At 43.8% G+C, this 25406-nt stretch overlaps 2 gene segments (V, D, J or C); both read right to left on the minus strand.

Moving 5' to 3' along the window:
- LOC101391383 (T-cell receptor alpha chain constant-like) overlaps positions 1-25406 on the minus strand; it is a 440175-nt gene that overhangs the window by 70847 nt on the left and 343922 nt on the right.
- LOC147917460 (T cell receptor delta constant-like) lies at positions 14475-23827 on the minus strand. The segment is given in 5 exon segments: positions 14475-15456; positions 16631-16744; positions 17105-17170; positions 17758-18048; positions 23661-23827. Coding segments are annotated over 3 exon segments (435 nt in total).

Raw genomic sequence — 25406 nt, forward strand, 5'->3', positions numbered from 1 at the left:
CTTCCAGAACACTGTGTGCAATGATAAACTCTGTTGAAATAAACCAATTCACAAAGAGTTTTTAGGGCTGGAGGTTGACATTTCTCTCTTCCCAAGGCAGGCCCGGGGTGAACAAGTTATTATTACTCTTCCAAGCAAGCCCGAGATAGGGGCAGTCCAGCCAACCGAGCACCAAGGTTTGCAGAGCTGACGTGCTAATGTCTAAATAACTATCTAATGAGCATTGCTCCTTGGGATTAATTTGGATTTTCTTTTTAATCTAGTTCCCAAATGTCAGCTTCCCATCTTTTTAGCTCTTAGAATCTCTCTGACAGGCAAGCTTAAGGTAAATCTCATGGATGTTTTTTGAATTCCAACCAGTATTCCATCTCTGTATGTATCACGAATAAAGGAACCAAAAGAAGGATGAAATATAACACTTTGGGGAGAAAGTTTATAACATTTCTCGGGGAGAGACAAGAATTACAAATAAAAATGGAATCACGTGCTTTTTCTGAAGATCGTTTCTAATATCTGGAGGACTCTAAATATCCAGCCCAGTTTGGAAACACAGCAGTTGACCCACCTGCTCTTTGGACTCTGGTTAGCAACTGGACACACAGGTCAGCATGGAAATGCTTTTTATCTCATGTGTAAGGCACTTTAGGAAGGTCATCTGGAACTAACATGATACTCACTAGGACATGCTGATTCTAGCCTTTCTAATGTGTATAATAATCTGGACAGGAAAGTGGAAGTTTTACTGTGAAAAACCCATTGGGTAGTCGGTACCTCTTAGGAATTGTAAGCAAAAGTTAAACCCCAAACAATTGTCTGGAACAAGCTTCTGTTGCAGAAAACAGAGACTTCCTCATGGAGCAAAATTTCAGCTACATTCAAATTAGTTGAAATTAAGTTTTTTTTGAGAATGGTGGGCAGCACTCAAAGTATCCCTCTGGGTATTACAAGACTGAGAGAAGGGCCGTTATTGCATTTGGATTAGGGAATCCTTCTCTCACACTTCCAAGCTTAGTTGCCACTTTTTCACTGAGGGGCACAGATATGAGTGGGTATCAAAAGGGGCTTCTCTGTTGCAGAGCTCAGCCAAGGCAAGTACGAAAATGTCCCAATTAGAAATGCAGCACTTAACGGCGCCCTAGGGCATGTTTTCAGAAGTTCCTGATCTTTCAGACCATTTTGAATACTTGCTTTCAATCTTACCCTTTCCCTAAATATCAGCTTATATCAGTGTCAGCACCAGAAAATCTTACATGGCTTTACTTAAGTAGCTTGGCTTCAAGATTTTGAGAGATTAGACAATTCTTTTCCTAATTGTACCAATATGGAGGCCTTAGGAAGACAAGGTAGGTCATACGAGAGTAGCCGTTTGGTTGTTTATGTCAGTAGACTACATCTCACTGTCTCCTTTTGGATCACGTTGCATTGCATACCTCCTGCCACTGCTGTGGACCTTAGTTTAATCTGTTCTTTCTTTTCCTCCCTTTCTTTCTCAATGCTTTCTGCCTCTACACACTAAAACTTCAATTCTGATTCCATTTGCCACACACGCATCTCCAACAACACCAAAAGCAAGCTGAACATTTCCAAGAGCTTAAAGGTGTTGAGGAAGCATTCCTAAAGGGGATCCATCAGAGGCTGCCTTCATTATCATTTTCACCAGAAAGACCCATGGCACCAAGCCTCCAAAGATGCTAATAACTGGGTAATTCAGTGATCTTGCACTGAATATCTAAGAGTGGTGGCTTATGTTTAGAAACAAATAATCTTTAAAACATACCTGGATGAACTCTAAGAGTTGTTCCTTTTCCAAATATCAGCTTATTACTGGTTCCCATATCACACAATGACACGAGACTCTACAAAAACTCAGTTGCCCAAGCTCCCCTAGCTATCTGCTTAAATGTTTACCTGTTATCCCTGATAAAACCAGCTCTTTATAATGAGGTCTGGTGGTAGAGCTGATGGACCACCTGGGGGCTTTCCTTTTTTTTTTTTCCCTGCACTATTGTCACTTTACTGGAAATGTGCTGACCTTCCCTCACAGCACACCTGCTTTGGTAAAACAGGGGTAGGAATTGCCTCCTTCATTTCACAGAGGAAGAAACTAGAGGCTCAGAGAGTTAATTGATTTTCTCTTAATTCCATGGAAAATTCCACCAGTGATAGTATGAAATTAAGCTTTCTAACAATCTGACTCCTTAGTCCAATGCTTCCCTAGCACTGTCATTCTCATTTGTTAGATAAAATAGCATGTGAGGGTGAACAGCAGGGTCCCACCTGAGGTAGGTTCACATCAGCGGTTGTTTGAACTGGAAGCCCTCAATGTGGCTGCCGTGGTTTGGACTTGGGTTATAGAGCAGAATGGAAAATTTAGGAATTAGGATTCTGGAGAGAAATTTGGAAGCATTAGTTATTCAAACTTACTTGGCTTTACTGTCAGTTTTGTTCCTTTGCCAAAGAAAAGTTTTTCAGATCCGCCTGAGTTACACCTCCACAGACTGCTTTACAAATACTGCCGAGACCCTTCCACCAGGGGCTGGGAACCAGGGCTCCTCCCGCTCCCCCAGGAACGCACAAAGGTAGAAACACAATGCTGTGCGATTATACAACTGTATGATTATTCCTGAAAAGGGAGAGGAACTGTGGAATAAATTTAATCAATCTTTACCTAATAGCCAGTTAGAATGTTGTCATTAATTAATTAATTAATTACCTAACTGGCTCGTTGGCGGTTGTAGTTAATTTGAAATAGCCCAGGCTTTGGGGTCAGGCAGACTTGGGTTTGAAACCCAGGGCAAGTTCATTAACTTGCTGTGCCTCAGTTTCCCTATATGTAAAGTGGGAGAATGCTGACTGCTTGGTGATGCTGTTGTATGAATTAGGATATGTAAGTGGCTCGCAGTGGTCCTGTTGATCAAGCCCTGGCTTTACTTGCTGAGAGCACACTTCTCTAGGCATTATTTTTAGCAACATTAGAGACCAAAGCATCAGTGACTTTCCCCCCAAACATAATCCCCCCACTAATAAACACTTAGCTCTGGAATCTGAGTGCCAAGAATTAAATTCCAGGTCCTCTTTCTTACTGAATTAATTTGAACAAGTTACTCAACTTTTCTGCACCTCTATAAAAATATAAGATATAAAAATATAAAAAGTTTTCTTTTGTAAAACAAGGGTGATAATAGCACCCAACCCACAAAGCAGGTATAGGGATTGAATGTGATAACGGATGGAAAGCATGCAGCACTTGCCTAGCATATAGTAAGCAATTAATAAATCATCATTATTTTCTTCCTAAGAAGCCAAGCATGTTGTCAACATTCCTCTTTTCACAATGACCTAAAAATCTAAAGATTCCTGGGCACTTCTGTTCCTCTAACTGATAAACCAGCAGGGCTTTGAGGGCAACAGAAGAGACACCAAGCAGTTTGATGATGTGGTTAAGTGTTTTTTGTGAGAATTTAGCAAAAGCTGTATTCAGCTGCATGGATGCACCTTCACAGTTGGACCATCCTGAGGGACGTGGAGAGGGCATCTTTTAGCCACGCAGGACTTGAATATTAGCAGAGATGGGCCAAGAAACCACATCCACATTAGTTGGAATAAAAAGGATCTCAAATCACACTCAAGAAGAGGGTTCAATGCTCCCCTCCACTTACCAGGATTCACTGTGAGCTGAGTTCCCTTCCCGAATGTGATCTTAGAACCACTGGATTGCTGATCACTGTGATGGGGGGCTTTGTAAAAACCTGTGGTGTGGAGTTAATGAACCCAGCTTTGCAGAGCTTCCCAAGAACTAAAATTTTTCTTCAACCTCCAAGTCTCTAAGACAGGCTAAGTGATGGTGTCTTTCTTTCTGGTAGCCTGGAGCTTTAGGGCTGAGAATTATGTCCAGAGATGTAATTGCCACTTTAAGATACCAGAAGGCTCAGCAAGCCAATTCTATATACATGTTCTGTGGTCCAAACAATTGTATATCTGATGCAATCTATCAAAGAACATAAACTCCCATTGGGAAAGAAATTAGCTGTGTAGAATTTATAGGTGGTGTTTGATGGTCATAGTTGTTGTCTGGAGACAAGACCAGCATTTTCATTTTGGCTTTTTCCATCCCTGCCTCAGTCTGCAGAGGGCTGTACCTTTCCCCTAATACCAAGTTCATCTATTGTTCCTACTTCAGCTAGCTTTCCCCACCAACAGGCATGCAGTGATTTCCTCTCCCGTTGGAACCCTGGGGTTCTCTTTTGAGTTCACTAAGTCGTAGACACAGACTGTTTAAGGTGCAGATGAAACTGCATGGCTAAGGACTGTGATGTTTTCTCTCCCTTGGGTCTGGCCTGGTCAGAGCTAAGAGCTGTCTTGGCTTTGCCCTGGACCAGGCTAGCTGTGGGGCCTTGAGCAAGTCACAACCTCTCTGAGTTTCATTGTCCTCATTTGCAAAATCAAAGAGCTGAGTTAGCTGGTCTTTAAGGACTTTCTGAGCTGATAATCTTTGATTTGATTCTCTGCATCTAATTTATCCAAAAATGCTGTGCAAATTTTTTCCCCCAGGGTATCTGATCCTCCTCCCCAATTCCTAAACAAAATAAAACAAATAAGTAAACAAAAGAAAAGTAGGTCTCTACTTATTACATAGGGAAATAGAGTTTTCCAAGCCTACCATCTGCCTTAACATTTGATCTTTTTTAGAAGTTTGAAGTCAGAATTTTGGAACCAAATCCTCAGGGAGAAGTGTTCTTTCTTGGAGCTTCCAGATAATTCAAAAACCAAACCAAATAAACTGACACCTTTGGTTGAAAGCTCATACTTACTAAGTTTCACTCTCACTTGAGTCCCAGTTCCAAATGTTAATTTTCTATTTCCTTCCTTCTCACAGGAGCTGATGCCTTTACATAAACTACAGGCTCTTGCTCAACCAGAGGAAAGGAGGTTTGATCTTTCAGCCTTTTCCCATCTAATAAGGGAATTCATCATCTAGCCAAGAGTCTCAGCTTTCTGATTATCAGGTGTTAGATATGGAGGAAGTTCTGCTAATACTACGTGGAAAATGGAGGTACTCACCCAAGGTTACAGTCAACTGAGTCCCCTTCCCAAAGGTGGGTTTCTCAGTGCCCTTCACACAGTGCCTGGGCCCTTTACCAAAAGTCCCTCTTAGTGCTGGGCTGCGACTTCCTCTTCTCAGACTGCAGAGGTCTCTAGTGTGATGAGGGGCACTATAGGGGGGCAGCTTCATGAGCAAGGTCATTTAGTGTTGCCCCTCTCCTACTAATGCAGCTCAGGACTCAGGCCATGAGGAGAGCAGGACCAACCATGTTAGGGTGGTCCAAAGTTCTTCTCTGGCTTCACAGGCATCTCAGAGCCCCAAATCCCACACACCTAGTAGGCCGTTTCTTTGTTGCCCACCCTGTTGTACAGATCTATAAGAGCCATGATTTCTGGGTGGTTCACCACTGGTTCTGACCTAGGGCAAGGAAGGAGACTCTTGTGGGCATCAGGTCTATGAGAGGTGCCAGGCCCCCTTTTTCATTAGGACAAAAAGTGCCACTTCTCCACTGCTGACTGCGGGAGCCTAATTTCAGAAATGTATGATTCTTAAAATGCTTTTCCCCCATAGACTTTACAGATCAGCTCAAGAAAACGTACAATTGGGAAGATAAATCTGCCCTACAAAATAATGAAATCCACGCTAAAGCCAATCATAAAATAACATTTTTGATTACCTTGTGTTTTAGATTATCCACGTTGTTGTGCACATTTTTTTTTTTCTGAAGCTAAGCTAATTCCTCAGGGCCACAGTTATCCGTGTCTGGGTCTCAAAGGTAAATCTGTTGTCATTGTTCATATGTCTCTGGCCCATTGACAAACCCCTGCCTCCCTTAGGGCAATGGCGATGTCTCCTCAGAAACTGGCCCAGATGATCCCTGGGAAAAACCATAGGCACTTAGTAAATATTTGTTAAATTGAATTGTATTAAACATTCATCTTTTGTTCCTATTCCTTAAGGAACACTTGACTATCTCTCTGACAATTTTCAGATAAAAAATATTAATTCTGCCAGATATTACTTGCTGAGTTTCATGATTCCTCTAGTCTTGGCTCCAAATGTCAGTTTCCTATTAACCCCGTTCCCACAGGAGTGAGCACCTTTACGAAAACCAGAAGGTTCAGGATGGCTGAAAGGGAGGTGGCGTCAGCTTTGTTCTCCTTCCTCACTAGACTGAGAACCACTGTGTCCCCCACAGGGGCCTCATCTTCCCTGGGAAAGGTCTGCCCTCCTTCTCTCTTTCAGAGCAGAGACAGGAGAGGCAGAGTAGATTCTAGGGATGGAGATGGTAAATAAGATATCAAAATGTTATCACACTATGCAGAACCTTCTTCTTTCTTTTTTTTCCCTTGGCCAAATCGATGTTTTTTCCAAAGGCTGTTTTCAGCACTTTCTCTCTCCCAGATGCAATAATAACTGGATTCCAAGTTGGCATCTGGGCATGAACCTCCAGGCTCCGATGAGTCACACATATTGAATCAAGAAATTATGCTACCCCTCAATGAAGACTCATGCTTTGTTTTCCCCCTTGCTGGGCAATGGGGAGTTCTGGCAACATACGCAGGGGACTATAAACTGATAACTCTCCCAGGTCAGATCTGTAGCTTTATATGTTAGCATCCTAGAAGACCTGGAAGGGAACTTAGCAACTGCCTGGGCCAATGCCATCATTTGAAAGATAAAGAAGCTGAAGCCCTGAGGGGTAAATTTGCTCAAGGTCATGTAGGCAGATAGAGGCAGAGCTGGGGCTAGAACTCAGGCCACTCGAGTCCCAGTCCTGCTCTCTGTTGCTCCCTTCTTGTTACTCAAGAGAAGAAGGATGTTCCCTGGGTAGTCTCTATCCTTAGTGGCCCCCCTGCCAGCCCAGGTATGATTATCTCTGTTAAACAGTGGGGAAGCCATACAAGGGAGATGTTTGATTTGGTGCATAGTTTATGATTTTAGAGAGAGATATAGAGCATCTTAATTTATTTTTAAAATTTGTTTCTTAGGCTGCAGGCAACAGCAATGACAGTGGGGGAAATGGCCCATGAGATCCCAGGGAAGCCAAAGGAAAGATAGAGATTTAGAAATTTGCCCTTTACCAAAGGGGTAATCCAACAGAGAGTTGGCTCTGATTATGCTTTCTCTGCAGGACTCATTACAGGAATGACATCTAGAGCAGGGGTGGCAAATACAAAGCAGTGTGGTGTTACCTCCTGCTCCTGCTCCCATGGCAGATATTGCTAAAAGACACGTCACTCTTTTCCTCTGAGTCTAGATGTGACCTCACAATCCTTCTTAACAGTGTGCCCAGAGCCACTACCAATTGCTAGCCCTTGGTAATTGAGATACAACCTGTTTGTCCCCCATGCCCTGGGGAATAATTGGAAAGAAGACCCTACAGATGGCCTGAGAAATCTGGTTGGCAAGAGTCAGGCCAGGTCCCAAACAGCCCCATCACAAAAGGTATCACTGACCTGGTTGGACCAAGGCTATTCTTTCCAGAGGCTGCTCCAGAGGTGGCAATAGAAACAGCATCGAGTATCCCTTCTTCCTCACAGCTTTCCTCAGATGCTGGCTTTGTAGACGGCACTGGGCAACAAACCATGGTAGGGTTCTTCATACTCGTTCTTGCCCAAAGGGCCTTCAGCAAGATCTTTCCCCAAAACAGAGGTCCTGGGGGTGGAAGACGTCTATTGGACCTTGGTCCCTCCCTGGCATGCTTCCTGTTATCCATCAGCCCAGGTCTGCCCTGGAGGTCTTGGAATGGAATGTGGCACAGGAAGAAAGTGATGCAGAAACTCTTTCTCTAGACCACTCACTCCCATCACCACACGTTCAGACGTTTCTAAGCTTTTCCTTTTTAATTACGTTGCTATTCTTTCATAAAAAAGAGATGTGTTTGTCCATATCCACCCAAAGAAATTTCTCTATGTCCTTTACTGTTGCATTAGGCTTTTTGTTGACAGGAAGATGTCCATCTACCCTTTCAGGGTGCTGACTCACATTCTCAAAGACAGTCCTCTAAGTGCCTGGGGAGAATGGGCCTTTTGCACCAACAGAGAAGCAGCTGCCAGTCTCAGGGTTGAAAGGGGAATGGGAACAGACGCAGCAGCTTTGACTTAAGTTGTGAACAAAGAATATTTTCCTTCCCTGACCTATTTTCTGTCAAGATCCAGTGTGACCTATTTATGGAGATGGGCTAATTAGAGCAGCAGAGGGTGCTGCAAGGTCAAAAACAAAGCTGCCCATCTCAAAAGAAACTGGGAGAAATGTTCCTTTTTTGAGTGATAGTGACCAAGATCCAAGCTGAGGAACAAGAGTGGCCTTGTTTATCAACTCCTTTGGACCCCACCAGGCCCAAGGGCCCCTCTTAGTGGTGATTCCAGCCTAATGAAAGGCAGTCCAGGGCACTCGCTGCCTTGGGGAGCTGCTTAGGCTACAGGTATCAGTAAGTTTAAGGGAGATGGGGCAGAGAAATTCAAGGGGAATGCATCTGTAAAAGGTCATTAAATCTTGAGGGTCTCTCTTATCCCTAAACTTTGGGGGTCACTCAAAGTGGGGGTCACACATTGTAGTCTTTCACAAATAGGCTTGTTGCAGCTTTTGGAAGACATAGAACAGCGGGCTAGGAGGCTCATTTCTCATACTCCTAATGCTCTTAGGGATTTGGGAAGAACACAGCTGGCTCAGGTCTCTAGGGAGTGCAGAGCTCTACAACATGCTTGTGCAATGACAGCAAATTAAGGTATGAGTCACTGTTTTTTGCCATTGGTTGATACATGGTGCAACATGTCTTTTGCCAGATTTCACAACTTTATTTTTTAGATTTACTCAGCATCTTTTCTCTGCACATCTTTGATGGAATAAAGTTCTCAGGAACTATATTCATCAGTCTATTTAATAAAAATGACAAAAGCAACAGCAATACCTAACATTCCTAGGTCATTTGCTGGGTGTATGGTGTGTGTTATTGCATCTAATTTTCCAACAGTCCTGCGAAAAAACTATTATTATCCCCACTTTACAGATGGAGAAATTGAGGCATGGAAGGGGTTAGGTTACTTGCCGTGTGAGTAAAGGCTGTAGTAAATGCTGTAAGTAAATGCTGGAGCTGATATGAACCCAGGCAGTCCGGCTCCAGAAGCCCACTCTTAACTGTGAAACTATGCTGCTGTTCTGAGCAGTGCCCTTCCTGAAGGGAGGCCGGTCACGGAATGTTGGAAGGACACCACAGTGGGGATAGTCCTGATTACATCACCCCAAGGCCGTCTCAGTGTCTGAACCTTCTGTGTGAAGCATTAGGGAGAGGGTGGGTCCCTCTGTGTGAGGGTCTCTGAAGCCATCCTCTCTGTTCTCTGGTGTGGTCAGATGTAACTGAGGTTGGGCAGTCAGAAGAGGAGTAGCAGTTTAATTTGAAAACTTTTACTGCCTAGTTCAGGAAGGTAACACTCGGGAACACTTGATATACACATATCAAGCCTGGGCGACAGCTTTAGAGCAGGGACAGACACTCGGAGACTGAGTGGGGACTGGCAAAGCCCATGGATGTCGGAGACCCGGAATCTCTGAATGACCTTCCTCCCGCAGAGGGGCTGGGTTCCTTTTAGAGGGGACCCCTACCAGCAGGTGGCAGTGCAGGCTGGGCAGCAGCTGCACAGGTGGGCAGCCCTGGTTGCTGAACCTTCCTCTTTCACATCCAGGGTCCTGAGGATGCTCATGGTGGAACTTTGGACTGCCTGGTGCTCACATTTGGTATTCTTCCTGATTAGGGTGGCCAGATAAAACAAGATGCCCAGGGAAATTTGAATTTCAGATAAACAATGAATACCTTTTTAGTGTAAATATGTCCCAAATATGGCATGTTCCAGATATTGCAAAAATACTTTTTGTTGTTTATTTGAAATGCAAACTTAACTGGGTGTCCTGTATTTTTATTTGCTAAATCTGGCAAGCTTATCCATGCCAATGGTGAGTTTTTAAGGGAGAAAGTTGTATTTCTTTGTTCACAAATATTTATTGAGTGTCAATGGTGTGCAGACATAATCCTAGGGGCTGGGACATGTCAAGGAAAAGATAAACCAGCTGCCTGCCTTCATGGAGCTTCCGTGATGGTGTATGTGTGTGCATGTGGGCTGAGAAGGGAAAGACAAATAATAAATGCATATAATTCCGATGATTTAAAATAGTGATGTGAGGGAAAATAAGACAGAGACGTAATCAAGGGTGACTCTGGGTGAGTGCGTGACTAATTGACTTGGAGTGGCCAGGGAAAGCCTCCTTGAGCTGAGACTCGTGAAAAACTGGAACCAAGCTTCAGGCAGCTAGAAAAGCAAGGCAGATAGAGGACCAGAAGGAAAGTTGAAGGGGAGTGAGAAAGGGAGGAGAGGATGTGTGAGAGGCTGGACAAGAGGCAGTGGCCAGACCATTTGCAGGGTGTCACAGGCCCAGGAAAGGAGGTCCAAGGGGCTTCATCTGATTTATATTTTATGAAGACCTGGGCAAGAGATTGTCCAGGGCCAAGAGCAGAAGCAAGGGGACCAGTTAGAGGGTTGTTGCAGTGGTCCCGACAAGAGATGATGGTGTTTGCAGGGGCTGGTGGCAGTGGAGGTGGAGAGCAGTGCACAGAATGGAGGTGTATTTCCTGGTAGAACTGACAGGACTAACTGATGAGTTGGATGTGAGGGAAACAGAGGACTCTTGGAAACACTCCCCAGTGGGGGAGAAGGAGTTAGTCAGTCTACTGTTTTTTAGGGCAGTGCCTCCCAACTGTTGTCCTCTCCTGGCTTACAAAGAAGACAATATTTTCATGCCATGTGGCTGGGAGGGGCTGGCCATAGGGGCTCCAGCCACCCCAGGCCCTGTGGCCTCTCTCAGCACCACATCAGCAAGCCTAGAACCCACTCATGGCAGTCCTCCCGTTGGGAAGCTCTGCCTCGGGGGAGAATTTTCCAACTGGAGCACGTGTGTGCCGCTAAGGGCCTAAGGAGAGATGGAAAGTCACGCCATATGAAGTGCAGGAAGCACTCTCAGGATCAGGGTACTCCCTCAAGCAGCAGAAACAGAAGATTTCTAGAATTCAGGGCTAGGAGAGATTTTAGAAATGATCTTGTGTGACCCTCCTCCCTCCCTCTTTACACGGAGGAGTACGGAACCAGTCTAAGGTTCTCATTCATTTCTTCCATTTCTTGAGGACGGCAAGTGCATACAGAGTGCTGGGTGCTATGCAACAGTGCCACTCGAGTGTGATCGTGGGCTGGTACCCCGCTCTGTGACCAGAGGCTGCGAAAACGGAGGGTAAGCCACTTTTGTAGCAATTTGATATCTAACCATGTGATTGCTGGGCTTGCAGTCTCCATTTGTTTTTTTTTTAAATAATTTATTTTCATTGTTTTTTACAAAAGGATTAGTTCAGGATAGATTGAGGACCAAAATAACAATGACAACAACAGTCTCTTGGCTGAAAGCACTTGCCTCAGAGTCACAGGTAGTCCGGTCACGTGACTGTCTGCTGCTCGTCTCCTCTCATTTCCCTCCCCCTCTCTCCCGTCAGAGGTCCTAAGAGGGTCTCAGAGCTCTCAGGAGCCGGGGTTATTCTACATCCTCTGCCCTGATAAAAAAGAAGATGATTTTTCTTGTGGGCTTCATCTGTTTGTTCTTCTGTGAGTAGATTCTTTGTTTCCATTCTTCTTGTTCTGTAACCCCATGTCCCTTTCTCTGACTTTCAAAGTCTTGGCTTCTTTCTCTTTCACACTTGGCCTTCCAGTTATTCCTGTCTTTGACTTTGACCTCTGTGTCCTTCTCCTGCCTCTGCCCACTGATCTCCCTGGTGGGCCTGTGCTGACCCCAGTGCTGGGGTGTGCAGGACTTCACTATTTTCTCATTTCTTGTCTTCACAGCCAACGATGTGATGTGTAACCAAGTGACCCAGAGTTCCCCAGACCAGACAGTGGCAAGTGGCAATAAGGTGACACTACTCTGTGCTTACAAAACCTCATACTCAAATCCAGATTTATACTGGTACCGAATGAGGCCAGATCATTCCTTGCAGTTTATCCTATACAGGGATAACTCTCGCTCCCTAGATGCGGATTTTACTCAGGGTCGGTTTTCCGTGCAGCATGGTAAGACCCAGAAAACCTTCCACTTGGTGATCTCCCCAGTGAGGACTGAAGACAGCGCCATTTACTACTGTGCCATAGACCCCACTGTGATGCAGGTGCCAAGGACGTCTGTACACAAACCAGCGGGCACAGACTGACAGAGCTATCTTTCACGGTAGCTCATGTCCTTGGACATGGCCTCTTTCTTCCTAGTCACTTTGTGTTCCAGCCTGGCCTTTAGAGGTTCCCTAACATGTCTGCTGAATAAGAAAATGCCTGGTCACATCCAGGGGAGCACCCTGGCTTCAGATGGGGCAGAGCATCTCCCCACTTCTGACTCAGTGGGCTCTTGCTAGGTGGGTGCCTCATGGTAGGGAAAGGAGAGCTGCACATCTGAGGGATTATGGGCTTTCTCTCCCCAGAACTTAGGGGCCTCCTGATAGAGCGGGCCTTGGGCAGTATGTGCTGCCTGTGCTGTGAGGGTATCAGAACGGTGCAGGTGAAGGGCCGGTCTAAGGAGAGCTATCAGAAGTGTCTTTATTTTAGTCTCCATCATTCATCCATCACTGTGAATTGCTCTGTTTCCTTTCAAGAATCAAATTGGACACAAAGTTATTTACTTAAAAATTTCCTCAGTTTACCTTTTTTCTTCGTTTTCTTGTGCAGCCACCTTATTTCTCCTGGATGCTCCTTGACACCTCCATTTTATTTTATTGGAGAACCATTTTTCTTTCACTGAGAGCATTGAGATGTTCCCAGAAAGTTGTCTGTGAATCCCAGAATCTCAGCTTCAAAACTGCTGTGTTTGGACTCAGTGGTGCTCCAGGGGAGATAATTATTTCCAGGGAAACCAACTACGTGATGTCAAAATAGATACATCCTCAGCCCTGGGAATCGGTCCTTCCTTCCTCTACTTCTGTTGAATTCTCTGCCATACAACAGATATTGGAGTTATTAGATGTAGTCTTAGAAATAGTGGAAGCCTTAGACATTGTTTTATAGGAAATACATTGACGCCCAGAGAAGCTAGAGGCGTGCCCAAGGTCAGACAGCAGGTGAACGCCAGATCCAGGGGGGCTGTGCTTGCCTCTAGGACTGTCTCCTGCAGCTGCCCCCTAGGAGGCATTTTGGGCAGCAGTTTATCTGGGCTTCAGAACAGGCGGGCAAAGAGCAGTCACTATAGAGAGAGTGGAAAGAACTGGGCGAGGGAGCCAAAGGCCTTGGGCAAAGGGCTCAGCCTCCTGGGCCTTCTGTTGTGCTGCCTGCTGAGTGTGGCAAACTCTTGGAGACTTAAATGAGATGCCACAGGTGCAAACTCTGGAAAATTATCCACAGTAGGAGGGCCCCCAGACCTGAAGGCAGCCACAATCTCCTCTGGCTCCTACCTTAAATCTTTTCTGGAGGCTCCTTTTGGTAGAAATGCTAGGATGCCTTTTTCTGATGATCGAAGTGGGCCAGAAGGTGGCTTGTTCTCATGCTAAATGAACATTTTCAGGACAATCCTGAAGTTTGGCCCAGCTGAACTTTCAGTCCACACTTTGTCCTTGTTTCGGGGATGCAGTGTGTTTATGTAGAAGGAATTTAGGGGGCTGGAACTCTGATAACTTGGTTCTGCTCCCAGCAATATCCCTGCCTCACTAAATGACTTTGGACAAGGTACATACCTTTTTTGGGGGGCATGTTTTTTTTCCATCTGAAAAATGAGGATGTGATCTTTTTGTTTTTAGAAACTTCACAGAAACATTCTAATGTGGCCCAAGGTAACAGATGTGATTGTTTTAGGAAATACAAGGTGAAGTTGTGTGGAATCTTATAATGGTTTTTCCTTGGGTGGGCCTGGCTTGTCCATCTAGAATGTTCTAAACTCATTGGCTCATAGTGTTACTGCCTCCTTTCTTTAGTTTGGGCTGTGAAGACATGATGTGGGAGTTTGCAGATGGCAATGGCAGGGGGAGTTGTTGGCGATGGCTGCTCTTTCACTTGTAACCTCATAAACCCTCGCCTGAGACCCCACGTTAGGTGCTGAGGAAACCACAACCCTGGGTTGCTAGGGCTCTGCTAACTGCACGGGTGCACCTGGGAAAAGCTGTGGCCTTGCTGAGGTGGAGTAGCAGAGCTCACCGATCACCATGAGGGCACCACTGTTGTTATTGCTGTAGCAGCCACAGCAACAGCAGGAAACCAGCGCTGGGTCCTGAGGCAGGGCCCTGCTGGCTGGGGGCTCAGGAAGCTGTGGTGTGAGCTTAAAGTCAAACTTTAAGCTCAATTTGACTTTTGTCGGACTAACACTGAGCTCGCGGGGCCTACTTTACCCTTGCGGTGGTCCACAATGAGTGAAGTCAGAGGCGAGGCACACACGATGCACTTTAATAAATGCAACAGAGACAGCATCAGAGAAGAACAGGAGAAAACCAATAATACCAAAGGCCCAGGCAAGAGTCAGTGTCCAATGACTTCAAACTTCCAGTGCACAGATTGGCAGGCAAAGACAGAAAGATATTGTTTTTACAGGGGAAATCTGGGGGTTTCATTCCTATCTCTCCCTCCATAAACACTTGCACAGTGAGTTCTTGAAAGCAAGGCCTGCGTCTTATTTATCTTTGCACCCTCAGCATGGTGCCTGGAACGTAGAGGGAGTAATTCATGTTTGTTAAATCAATTAAGAGAAAGAAGTGCATTTCCTCTATATTTTACTCTGATCTCTACTAATAGCTTGGAGAGTTAATTTAGATTAGAATTTAGAAACTCCTTCCCTGCTCGGTGAGTATCAGGGAAGTCAAATGTAATTTTGTTTGCAAAGTACTAGGAAAAGCAGAAAGTGCTTTTGTGGATGAGAATGACAGTTTGGTGGCAAATCTAGTGCTGGCTTGAGCAGAGCCTTTCATATTTAGGCAAAAGACACCTGCTGTCCTTCCCCCAGGGTCTATTTTCCTCTTGGAGAATGCAGCTGGGAACTCATCAGCTCCCATTTTCTACTTCTGGAGGCAAAAGAAAGTTCAAGGAACAAAGCATCCCTTTCAAAGTGTATCAGTTATAGGAATAGAAAAATGAATCCTATATCCCTTTATATCTCTATATTCCTTTTTAAAGCAGCATAGAAAGCAGTTAGGACTATAAACTTCACTCTGCTGGACTTTCTTCTTTCCACTAGGCTGGAGGATGAGCTGGGTTTGTTGCCTGCAAAGGAAAACTGGTTTGGGTAGCAGTCTTTTAAGCAAGGCTGGGACAGGTCCACCTAAATCACCCAGAAGTTGGAAGCCTAGAAGACAGCACCTCTGCAGGCGTGTGGTTTCTTTCAGGGAGTGTAGTCTTCTCATGCCAGTCAGCCTGCAAGTGAAGGGAAATTGTCAGAGTTGTTACAGAATCATAGACTGTCAGTGCTGGAGGGAATCGTCGCAGTCATGTAGTCTGGGATGGCCACTGTTGTGGCTGTACCGTACATCGCTAATCTATCGTGGCACGTTTCCCTTCTACACGTGGCAATAGCTCAGCTAGTCACTATCAGTTTATCAACGTTGGCACAAGTCATGAAACCCATTTGCTCTCCTTTAGTTGTTCTTAACTCCTTTGTTTTACAGATTCAAAAACCTGGGCCCAGAGAGGTGAAGCAACCTGGCTAAGGTAACACAGTGAGTTAGTGACAAAGTCAGGACTAAAACCCAGATCTTTGGACTCCTACTGTTGTGCTCTTATTGTACAGCCTTACTGCCTGTGTCCTTGGGACTGTTAGTAAACAGTCATCAGTTGGGAAATGACTGAATATGCTTGCAGGCTGGATTGGATCAGTCCAACAGTCTAAGTCTAAGGTGGTGCCTAGATCAGGAGCTGGGACTGAGGAGTATTTGTGGTATTGGAGAAGGAGCTTCATAGACAAATCTAAACCCTGGTTTAAATTTCATGTCTAAGGTTACCTGAAGAGGGAATGCAAGTAACAGGCAAATAACTAATGTTTTAGCCCCGATTCACATACATCCTGAGTAACTAATAGTGGGCTGCTCGCTAGTAACGGGGGTGTAGGTTCATCCCAAAGATAGGCTAGTCCACACATCAGAGTCCTATGATTAAAGATTGGGAGCTGGCATCCCTTTTGGGCAAAGACAGGTTCTGCTCCCCCAGAATATTCTTCAGATGAAGCTTTACTGATGGCCTTACAAATAACCCGTGGCCCCTTGGCTAGATAAACAACATAGCAAACAAAGAAAACTATTTCTCCTTATTTAGCTCCCATTTTTTTAGCTCCTGTGTTGGAGATTGGTTATTGGCTGGTATTACATTATACTACATAATGGGTTTTGAGCTTGAAATAGCTTGAAATAAAAGGCTAACAGGAGATAGGGTGTTACACTGAGTATCTGAGGTGGTCCACTTTATTAAATCTCAGTATGTCTCTATGTGTTTTTCCTTCCCATTGCTTCTTGGTCTCTTACCATTCCTAAACTCCTTTTCTCCATGTACAGCATAGTTTAGGCGGAGGGAGAATTAAGAAGCAGCCGATTCTTACCTTAAAAGAAAAATAACTTGGCAGTCAAGAGAAAATTGATGGCAACGCTCTTGGCAAACAGCATTCGGAGCCCCAGCACCGTGAGGGACATCATGTTCACCTTCTCGGCGTGAACTGTGGTGGAACAAGAGTAAAGAAGATGGCTTCAGTGAGAACCTAAATTCACTTCCAGAAACTGGGCCCACAACAGACACCAGCCTGCCCCAGATCACCATGATTCTTCTTGTCTACGAGCCCAGCTTGAGGCCAAACAGCCCTCAGAGACCTAAGGCTGCTGCTTACTCCCAAATAGGCAAGCTTTGGAAATCTGTGCTTACAGCCAGGCAAGCTCTGTTGAGAGAGTTAGAGGGAACCAACTGGGCTCAGCGTGATTTTTGTGTTCTTTTGAAATCTGATGATTTTTGGCCCCATCTGACAATTGCAGAGTTTGCTTTAACCCTCAATTCTGAAATTGGCCCTTTGATTTCAACCAACCTTTGGGTTCATGGCAGCTCCCTGAAGTTTGCTTTTTGTTTTCAGGTTCCACTGTTTTTAGATCACCTGGAACAAACAGTGGCGGTAAGGGTTACACACGCAACAAAGAGGCTCAAAGGATTTCAGGTTTTAAAACTGGAGGAGATTTTAAGTGAGTAAACTGAGGACCAGAGGTGTGACTTGGTTAAAGTCAAACAGCTATTTGCACAGTCAATGTATTTCCCATCCTGGGCTTTTTTCTTTATACCATCAGACCAACATCCAGCTATGCCTCTAATTTGTAGGAAGAACTAGAATTCCTAACCCCATGATAGGGTGGGTTGCACTTTGTTTTGGCATCCACACTAGATTAGACTGCACATGGATTTTCAACCCCAGAGTCTAATATTAGGATGGTCATTAGTATGAAGGAGACAGTGCTTGGTGAAGAGGAGAGATGACAATGAAGTGAGATGGGCTTCATCTTAGATTCCAGCTCAGGGATGCTGAGAGTTCAATTCCCAGTCAAGGATGGGCTATCGTTGGGTCTAAGTCTTGTCTCCAGCGTGACGCCATATTGAAAGCGATCTTTCAAGAGTTTACGTCTCCGACTTTCCTGTCCCTCAACTTTTCTTCCCCACAATTCCAGCCCATTGAGGCCAGATCCGACCTACCTGAACTTCTCTTTGACCTTCTTTGAATGTTTTCAAAGGAAGTGGACTCAAAGGTCTCTTTGTTGTGTTGAACTGAACATGTCACTGAATCTGCATCTTCATACCGACCAAGCTTAACAGCGCTGTACTTCCCACTGGGAGAGACGGCGATAGCAGGGTCAAATTCTATTATTCTCTTGGATGAATTGAGATTTATGTTTATAGCCCTGGGGTAGAAATCCTTCACCAGACAAGCGACATTCGTCCCATTTCTCATGACGAAAACACTTGGTTTGGCAGGAGACTGATTTCCTGCAAATATAACCAATTTATTTTGTGAGATGATTATCCATAGCATGGGGGAGTTAAATAATGGTGTTTACCTCAGTTCCCCTGGGGCCAAACACTACAATCCAGACTTTCTTGCATCCTGTTAGTGACCTGGGCTTGTTAGCACCTTCATGAAAGGATTGCCGAAGGGTGCAGAAATGAAAGGCAGTCAGTTTGACTTCTAGTTAGGAGCTGCTAAGAGATATAGCTGGAAGCAGAGATGGAAAATAACAACTATAAAGAAGTTTCTGGATCATCTGAGTTTCAGTTATCTAGGTTTTATTAGTCAATCCTCTGAATTGAGGTCAGGTTGAATATCTGTCTGCATCAGTTGGTTTACTTTGAATGCATCAGCCCTTGAAGGGAGATCTGGGCAGGTGCTCATGCTTTGTATTATGTCAGTTAAAGAATCAAGGGTCTGAGAGGGACTACATAACTGGTTCAAACACTCTGAGGATGGTAGTGTTGGGGTCACTTCAGGGTGTCATCCCCGTTTTATGGACTGGAAGGGATCTGCTGAAGTTAAGTGGTACATCTCTCTGGCTTTAGGTGAATCCTTCTTCAAGGGACTACCCTACAGTTTCCTTTGAGTCTTTAATCAGAGAATAACAACTATCAAACTCAGGAAGTCCTTATAGACATAAAACCAGTTTAAGCCCATTTCTTGTTTTATTTTAAGCAGAAATGTGGAATGGTCCCAATAATTAGGTCTCCTTCTGGCCTTCTCTCCTTTCATGCCTCACCTTGGACTACCTCTGTGTGCTACTCTGTATATGCATCTTTTTCTTTCCTTAAAACCAAAAGTCTTGAAGCTTTGAGGGAGGTAGTAATGATTCTTTCTCATTGTGCCTTATTGAAGTTTCTGAATTATGATAAATTGTGATAAAGTTGTGATAAATCCATGGAGACTTGGATTTTAGGCTATCTTCAAATACCTACTAAAAAAAGAGCCCTGAAAATGCCTGAAATCAGGAAAGACAACCAACTGTGAATGGCGATGTGGATATATTTCCAATTGTAAGCTTAACTGGTGATTTTCAATACTAATTGCTTGTGTGAATATGGCTATTAGTATTTAAAATTTAGGTGAGTTTGGCTTTTTGGCATCAAATTAAAAATGTTGAATTCCAGTGTACTTTTATTTACTATGGTCTACAGTCAAGACATAAGGTATTGCTAAACAAAAAGTCTTGGTAATGAATGTGTAAATGGAATGATTTTTCTAATGCTCTATCTTGAATCTGGATTTGGGCTTCAGCTGTGAAGCTCATGGTAGTAGAGCTATAGCCAAATCAGTTGGTTATGTCTCATTGAGAGGGAGTGATTGCTAGTCAGGAAGTTCCTGCTGGTCAGCAGTTTGTAAATGGATGGGGGCTTTTCCAGGGAAGGGGCTGTTCAGAGAAGCTCCCTCACCACTACTATCATAATTCTCAATTTTTTTCTCTGCTGGGAAACTCAGCTAAAACACTGGATTCTGTTCCAGTCACTGAGGGCAGAAAACCCATTCCTTAGAATCTGGTTCCTTATATTTTTGGCTGTAGCTCTAGACAAGAGGGGGACTGGGGATTTTTCAAAGGGCTCTCCTGGAACCTGCATTCAACCTACTGGAGAAAACCTTCATTTCATTTCCTGGCATAGCTGAAGCCACTGATAACAGACACTGATAACTCTAACAATAACGGCTTTGAAACCACATGTTTTGCTCGTTCACCTCCCTTCAGAAAACTGCAACATTTCTTGCTTACTACACTGACTTTGGTTTGAGATGTATTCCGGTTAATTTTCAAGGGGGTTATGAGTTATAGAGAAATGAAACCAGTCCATTAAAAAACAAAAACAAAACAATCCTATCTCCTTGGTTACTTAAGAATATGACCCAACTGTAGTCTGATTTAGTTGGATAATTAAGGCTTGCTTGGGATTTTAAAAATCTAAACTCAAAGGCAGTTGTCAATGATCACTTTGGGCTCGAGACACCTGGTTTGAATAATTTGTACAATGTAATAAAGCTGACAAGACAGATGTCTGAGGAAGGTCATAATACACTTATGATATTGAGCTTTGAATCTGTTAGTCAGCATTTCAGATAGAGCAGCATGTGCTGAGTTGGTAAACCATTTTTCTCAGACCGTCTTTCTCAATTCATGTCTGTCTGGTTCAAAACAATTGTTTGAAAGCAAAGTGTCTTATTGAATCCATTTTTTAGTATCATAGTAACCAAAGAAAAGGCTATCTGACTGAATTGAGCCTTTTTAAAAACATGGAATGCATTCAATATAGTTGCCCTATGTAACCTAGTCTATTTTATATTTGACTTAAACCAAAATTTGAAGTTGTATAAAACTTGAACCATTTGTAGTCCCAAATTGAAATTAAAGATACAATTGTTTATCTTTTGAAAATTTCCAGTCTTTCTTCTTGGTCCACAAATGTAATCACATTTCAACACGTGTTTCAAAGTGCTATTTGTTTAGACAATTGCTATTTTGTTTTCACACTTTCTCTTTTTATGGGTACCAATCCAATGCTAAGGTTATGTGCTGGTAAACAAGCAAAAAGAAGTGTCTACCTTTCTTGAATGGTCTTTCTTAATTTATAAATTTAGAAATCACCTATGTTTTAGATACGCATAAAGAGTCCTACTGGTTCCCTAAAAATTGCGACATCTATAACGACTGTCACTCACAATTTCAGGGATATCTGCCAATATGAGATTTAACTTGAAAACTGAAATGTAAGTTTGCTTGATTACTCTGACCAGGTTAACCACCTCTCTCCTAAATCTTCCAAGCTGTAGGACATTTGTTTTCAGGTTGCAATGAGGCAGGCAACTAGCAGTCAGCTTAGTCAAAGGGATGTGTAAAGATGAAGCAATTTCCTGGAGAATTTGGGCCAAAATGTCCCTGCCACTGCCCCTCCTGCACCCATATGCTCCCACTATTAGTATAATTCTTCCAGATTTCATTGTGCTTTCTGGGTTGCTCTGAAGATTTCAGAAATAAGTGTGAGCTATAGTTCTAATACATGTTTTTTAAAAATAAAAATAGTGGCAGAGCTACTTCTGCGACTCAGCCTAATGTCTGCTCTGGCCCACTCCACATTTGTACTTCTCCATCTCCTAGTTATACTTTCTCAAGTAATGCAAACTGGTTGGCAGCCCCAGTCCCAGGACTCAATTTATCCCTAGAAATTTAGGGCAAAAAATCAACTCACCGGGCTCCACAAAGAGTTTGGTGCCAGCTCCGAAAAACATCTGTCTGGTGTCCCAGGAGCACATTGTGATGCTGCCTCACAGGTAACTAGCCTGGGGCTGGCCGGGCGCATGGGCTAGAAGATCTGTGCTCTGCCTCCCAAGTCTGCCTAGAGACCCCACAGCTCAGAGAACTACGAAGCTGCCCTTGATAAGATCAGGGGGCCGAGTGCACAGTCTCAGTTCCTTTGAAGCTAATAATAGTTTAACTGTTGGATAAGGATGTGAGCATGAAATCTCCAGCTGAGAAGCACTGGGACAGGGGACAGGGCTAAGATAGAGCAAGAGAGAGGGTGACAGGTGACCAATAGCTGCCTTCACGATTGAAAATTTAACTCCCAGTTTCTTGGGAGGGCTCTCCAAGAAGAACACAATAGCTTGGGAGTAGGGATGGGGCACTGAATATTGACATTTCTTATAATGAATGTTAGGCTGAGGAGGGTTTAGACACAGATCTTGTTCTCATATTCTGGTTCCCTTCTCTTGGGGCACAATACTGCTTTTTGATTAGAAACCTAATTTCTTCTCCATCACTCAGACTGAGCCTCACAATAATAATGAACCTGCTTTCTAATTCCCTGAGCCCAATGAAAGGCTTTCTAAGGACCTAAGGGTTGAACAAGAAATTGGTAGGTGACAGAGGAGCCCAGTGGTGCCGTGTGTCATGGATGCAGGTCAGAGAAGCCAGCGCTTGCTTGGGATTGCCTATTTTTGTTTTATAATTTCTCCTGACTTTGGATCTAGATACAAGCCTCAGGAAGACAGAGTAATCATCTGAGATAGAACTTAAAGACCATATGGATTACTCTGTCTCATCACCAAAAATCAAGAGTCTAGACCTAGAGCTAGGCAAAAGGGAATGACAGTTGTATAGGGCCATTATTTTCTGTCAAACTTAAAGATTGGGGGCTTGATTTGAAATTCTCACTACCTGAGCTTCATATCATCATAGTACACTCTATCACTTCAGGAAGAGAATACCAGAGAAGCAAGTGGAGTATCACCGGGGAGTGCTGGTCAGCGTCCCGGCAGAGAGCCTAAGCATCAATGTCATCTCTTTCCTTCTTTCCTAAGACTTTCCAAGGCACAGCCTCAGAGATTCAATTCTAACACTGCAGATAATTCTGAATTTCAAGTGGAAATGATTTAAAGGGAAAATGCAACACAATACTTTTTGCTCAGATGCAATTTGCCCAACATCCATCAGGCTGCAATCAGCTATAACATGATTCTGTTTCCCTCCTTCTTTTCATTGCTCTAGTCTCTCTCCCCTCAAAGACAAGAAAACTCACCAAATTCCACTATTTCCCTGGAATTAACAGGCAATTAAGAACCCCTACAAGTTCATATTACCCTCTGAGAGACAGAGACTGTGTTGACACCACCAGTCACTTTCAGGACTGTCAGATAGCCTGGCCACATTCACATACCTTTCCCCACTTTATTTTCTCTGAAATAAACAAAATCAAACTCTAACCATGTGAGGGGTCATGGCTGCCCCATTGGACTTGGCATTTTCGGAAGCTTCTGAGAGAATATTCTTAGGACTGGTCCCAGTGACTGACTGCTGGCAGCTACCCAAACTCGCTGAATATAGTCTCTGGATTTTCAAACAGTGGAACAGATTACCAGTGGACATTGTCTCTAAGAGAGCACCATTACTTCTCTATTGTCCTGAAGTTAGCGGCAGTGTTTCTAAATCTGGTATAGGCTCCTGAATGCTGTGCAGAGCCCTCAAAGTCAGGTCTAAAGGGGAGGTGAGCACACAACTGCTCTTGGCAGACTCAGACAAGGATGGGACCTTGGGCTTCATTTAGTCTGAGCCTGGCATGGTGGTTTAATGCAAGTTCTCAGCAAAAAGAGACAAGGGTAAGGTTGACATTCATCATCTGAGGGAGAGAAGACTGTCTTTTACCTAACTCCTTCTTTAGCAATATTTTTCTTCTCTCTATCCATCCCTCATCCTACAGTGTGGCCATGACTCTCTTCCCTCATAAACAGTGAAGAGACTGTCCTCATCTAGAATTTGTCTTTCCCTGGTCCCAGTCCCTGAGCAGGGGCCCAGAAGCCTGACTAAGGTTTTATTTAGGCAGTTGTAGAAGACCTATCAATACTAACCCTCAGAACAGAGTTTCCAAGCACACATAGAATATTTTCTTAAAAGAAACCTAATGAATTTGTCCTCAAGTTTTACCCTGACTCTTTACAACAACAGCAACAAAAACAATGGATTTCTAGTTTAGGACCTCCTGGCTTCCCAAGGAGCTCCGTTCATTCAGGACTATGCTACAACAACTCCAGGGGAACACACACACAAAGGAAAATGGTAAAATGCGTCACTTACTTGGTTCCACGATGAGTTGAGTGCCCCTTCCAAAGGTGAGCTTTTCTGTCGGACACCACCTCAGGCATCATTACAAAAACCTTTGCTATCTATTTGCCCCCTGTCTAGTCCTTCTGTTTGGAAGGGAGTGGGTGGAGCAGAACAAGTGTAGCTGGAGACATAGACCTTTGCAAGGGTTTCTGAGATCTAAGATCTATTTTGGCAGCTTGTTTGATGTGTGTTATCTTCTGAGTGTTGACATTCAGGGAAGTCCCTAGGATTTTTGCTAACATCTCCTCAACATGCCATCACTTACCCTCAGACCTTACTTCAGGATCATATTTTCGCAGGGAGAAAGGAATCATTTTGGTTTTTGCTGAGGCTTGCCAAATGGCTATTGTCAGCATAAACATAATTATAAGGCTCAAGTCAATCATGAAGGACTACACCTCAGTAGAGGTGGAAGGACATGATGGTTGGAGCAAGATCCGTTGATGCAAAAGACGTGGAGTCAATCCGAAGGATCATAACAGTCATAGATGACTATGATTTGTATAAGTACTTTACTACTTACAAACAGCTTGTTTACACTACCTCAATAAACACTGTAACAAACTGTATGAGGTGATATTATTAGGTCCATCTTACAGATGAAGTCACTGAAGCTAAGAGTGGTTAAGATAGTAAGTGGCTGAGCTAGGCCTCACTTGCAGGTCTCCAGACTCCAGTTTCCATCCATTCCATCCAGAGCAATAGATGATGGGACTGGAAGGAGACTCAGCTGTCGTTTGTCAAAACCTCTGTGGTCACACAGGGCTAATTAGTGGATGCACAGGGAGAGTTTGGACTCTTTTGCCAGTGCTTTTTTTCATTAAATCATAGAATTCCTACTGGGTAGTGGGACATTCACACCATTTGTCTTCCTTGCTTTTCCTACTGAATCGTCCCTAAGAATTGGTCTGGATGATAATCAAGGTCACAGTGTGCTAAAGCTGGAAGACACCTTGGAAATCATTCAGTCTAGTTAGAGGGAAACTAGAGTTCATAAAGATAAGTCACAGAGTCAGAGAGAAAGACTGGAACTTGTTATCTGAATTCTTGGTCTAACATGCTCATCATCAATCACATTTACTAGATGTACTGTAGTGGAGGTCTGGTCATGGCCTAGATCTGTAAATGGGGAATTCACAAGTGTTGAGGAAGCTGGTTCTCTAAAGTTAGTCAGGTAGAAGGAAGACAATGAAGACTCTCCAGGAAGGAGAGTGGATCAAGGCTACTGCAGTATGCACCCCATCCTGGATTTTATCAGAAACTCAGTCCCCATTCCTCTAACCATCTCTTGCAAAATTACACGCTGAAGGGATTTTTCAACAGCCTGAAAAATGTTTCCCAAGCTAGTGACTTGGGAAAATATGTGACAAAGAAAATTGCCAAATATAGTGGTCAAAAGAAGGAAAAATGAGTCACTTATGTGGTTCTACCTCCAGAAAGAATCTTTTGCTAAAGATCAGTGGATTCTGCAAAGCTGATAAACCTGATCTAAAAATTGCCTTGCTTTCTCTTTATAGCAACCTTTGCCCCAGTTGCCAAGTCACCTGATACCATTGGATGGGATTTTCTGTCTCAACTGGCCTAACTTCTTTTCTCCTTAGTCTTGGGGGCTATCCTTCAGGACAAAGCAGGAGGTGATTCCTGTGTCAAATAGAAATCTAGGGTTTTGCCATGTTACAGTGGAATTTGTGTTCTGAATGAGAGAGACTGGAGAGG

This window comes from Ceratotherium simum, chromosome 3 (assembly GCF_057802395.1).
Source record: "Ceratotherium simum simum isolate JZ-2026a chromosome 3, ASM5780239v1, whole genome shotgun sequence".
Classification (NCBI taxonomy): Eukaryota; Metazoa; Chordata; class Mammalia; order Perissodactyla; family Rhinocerotidae; genus Ceratotherium; species Ceratotherium simum.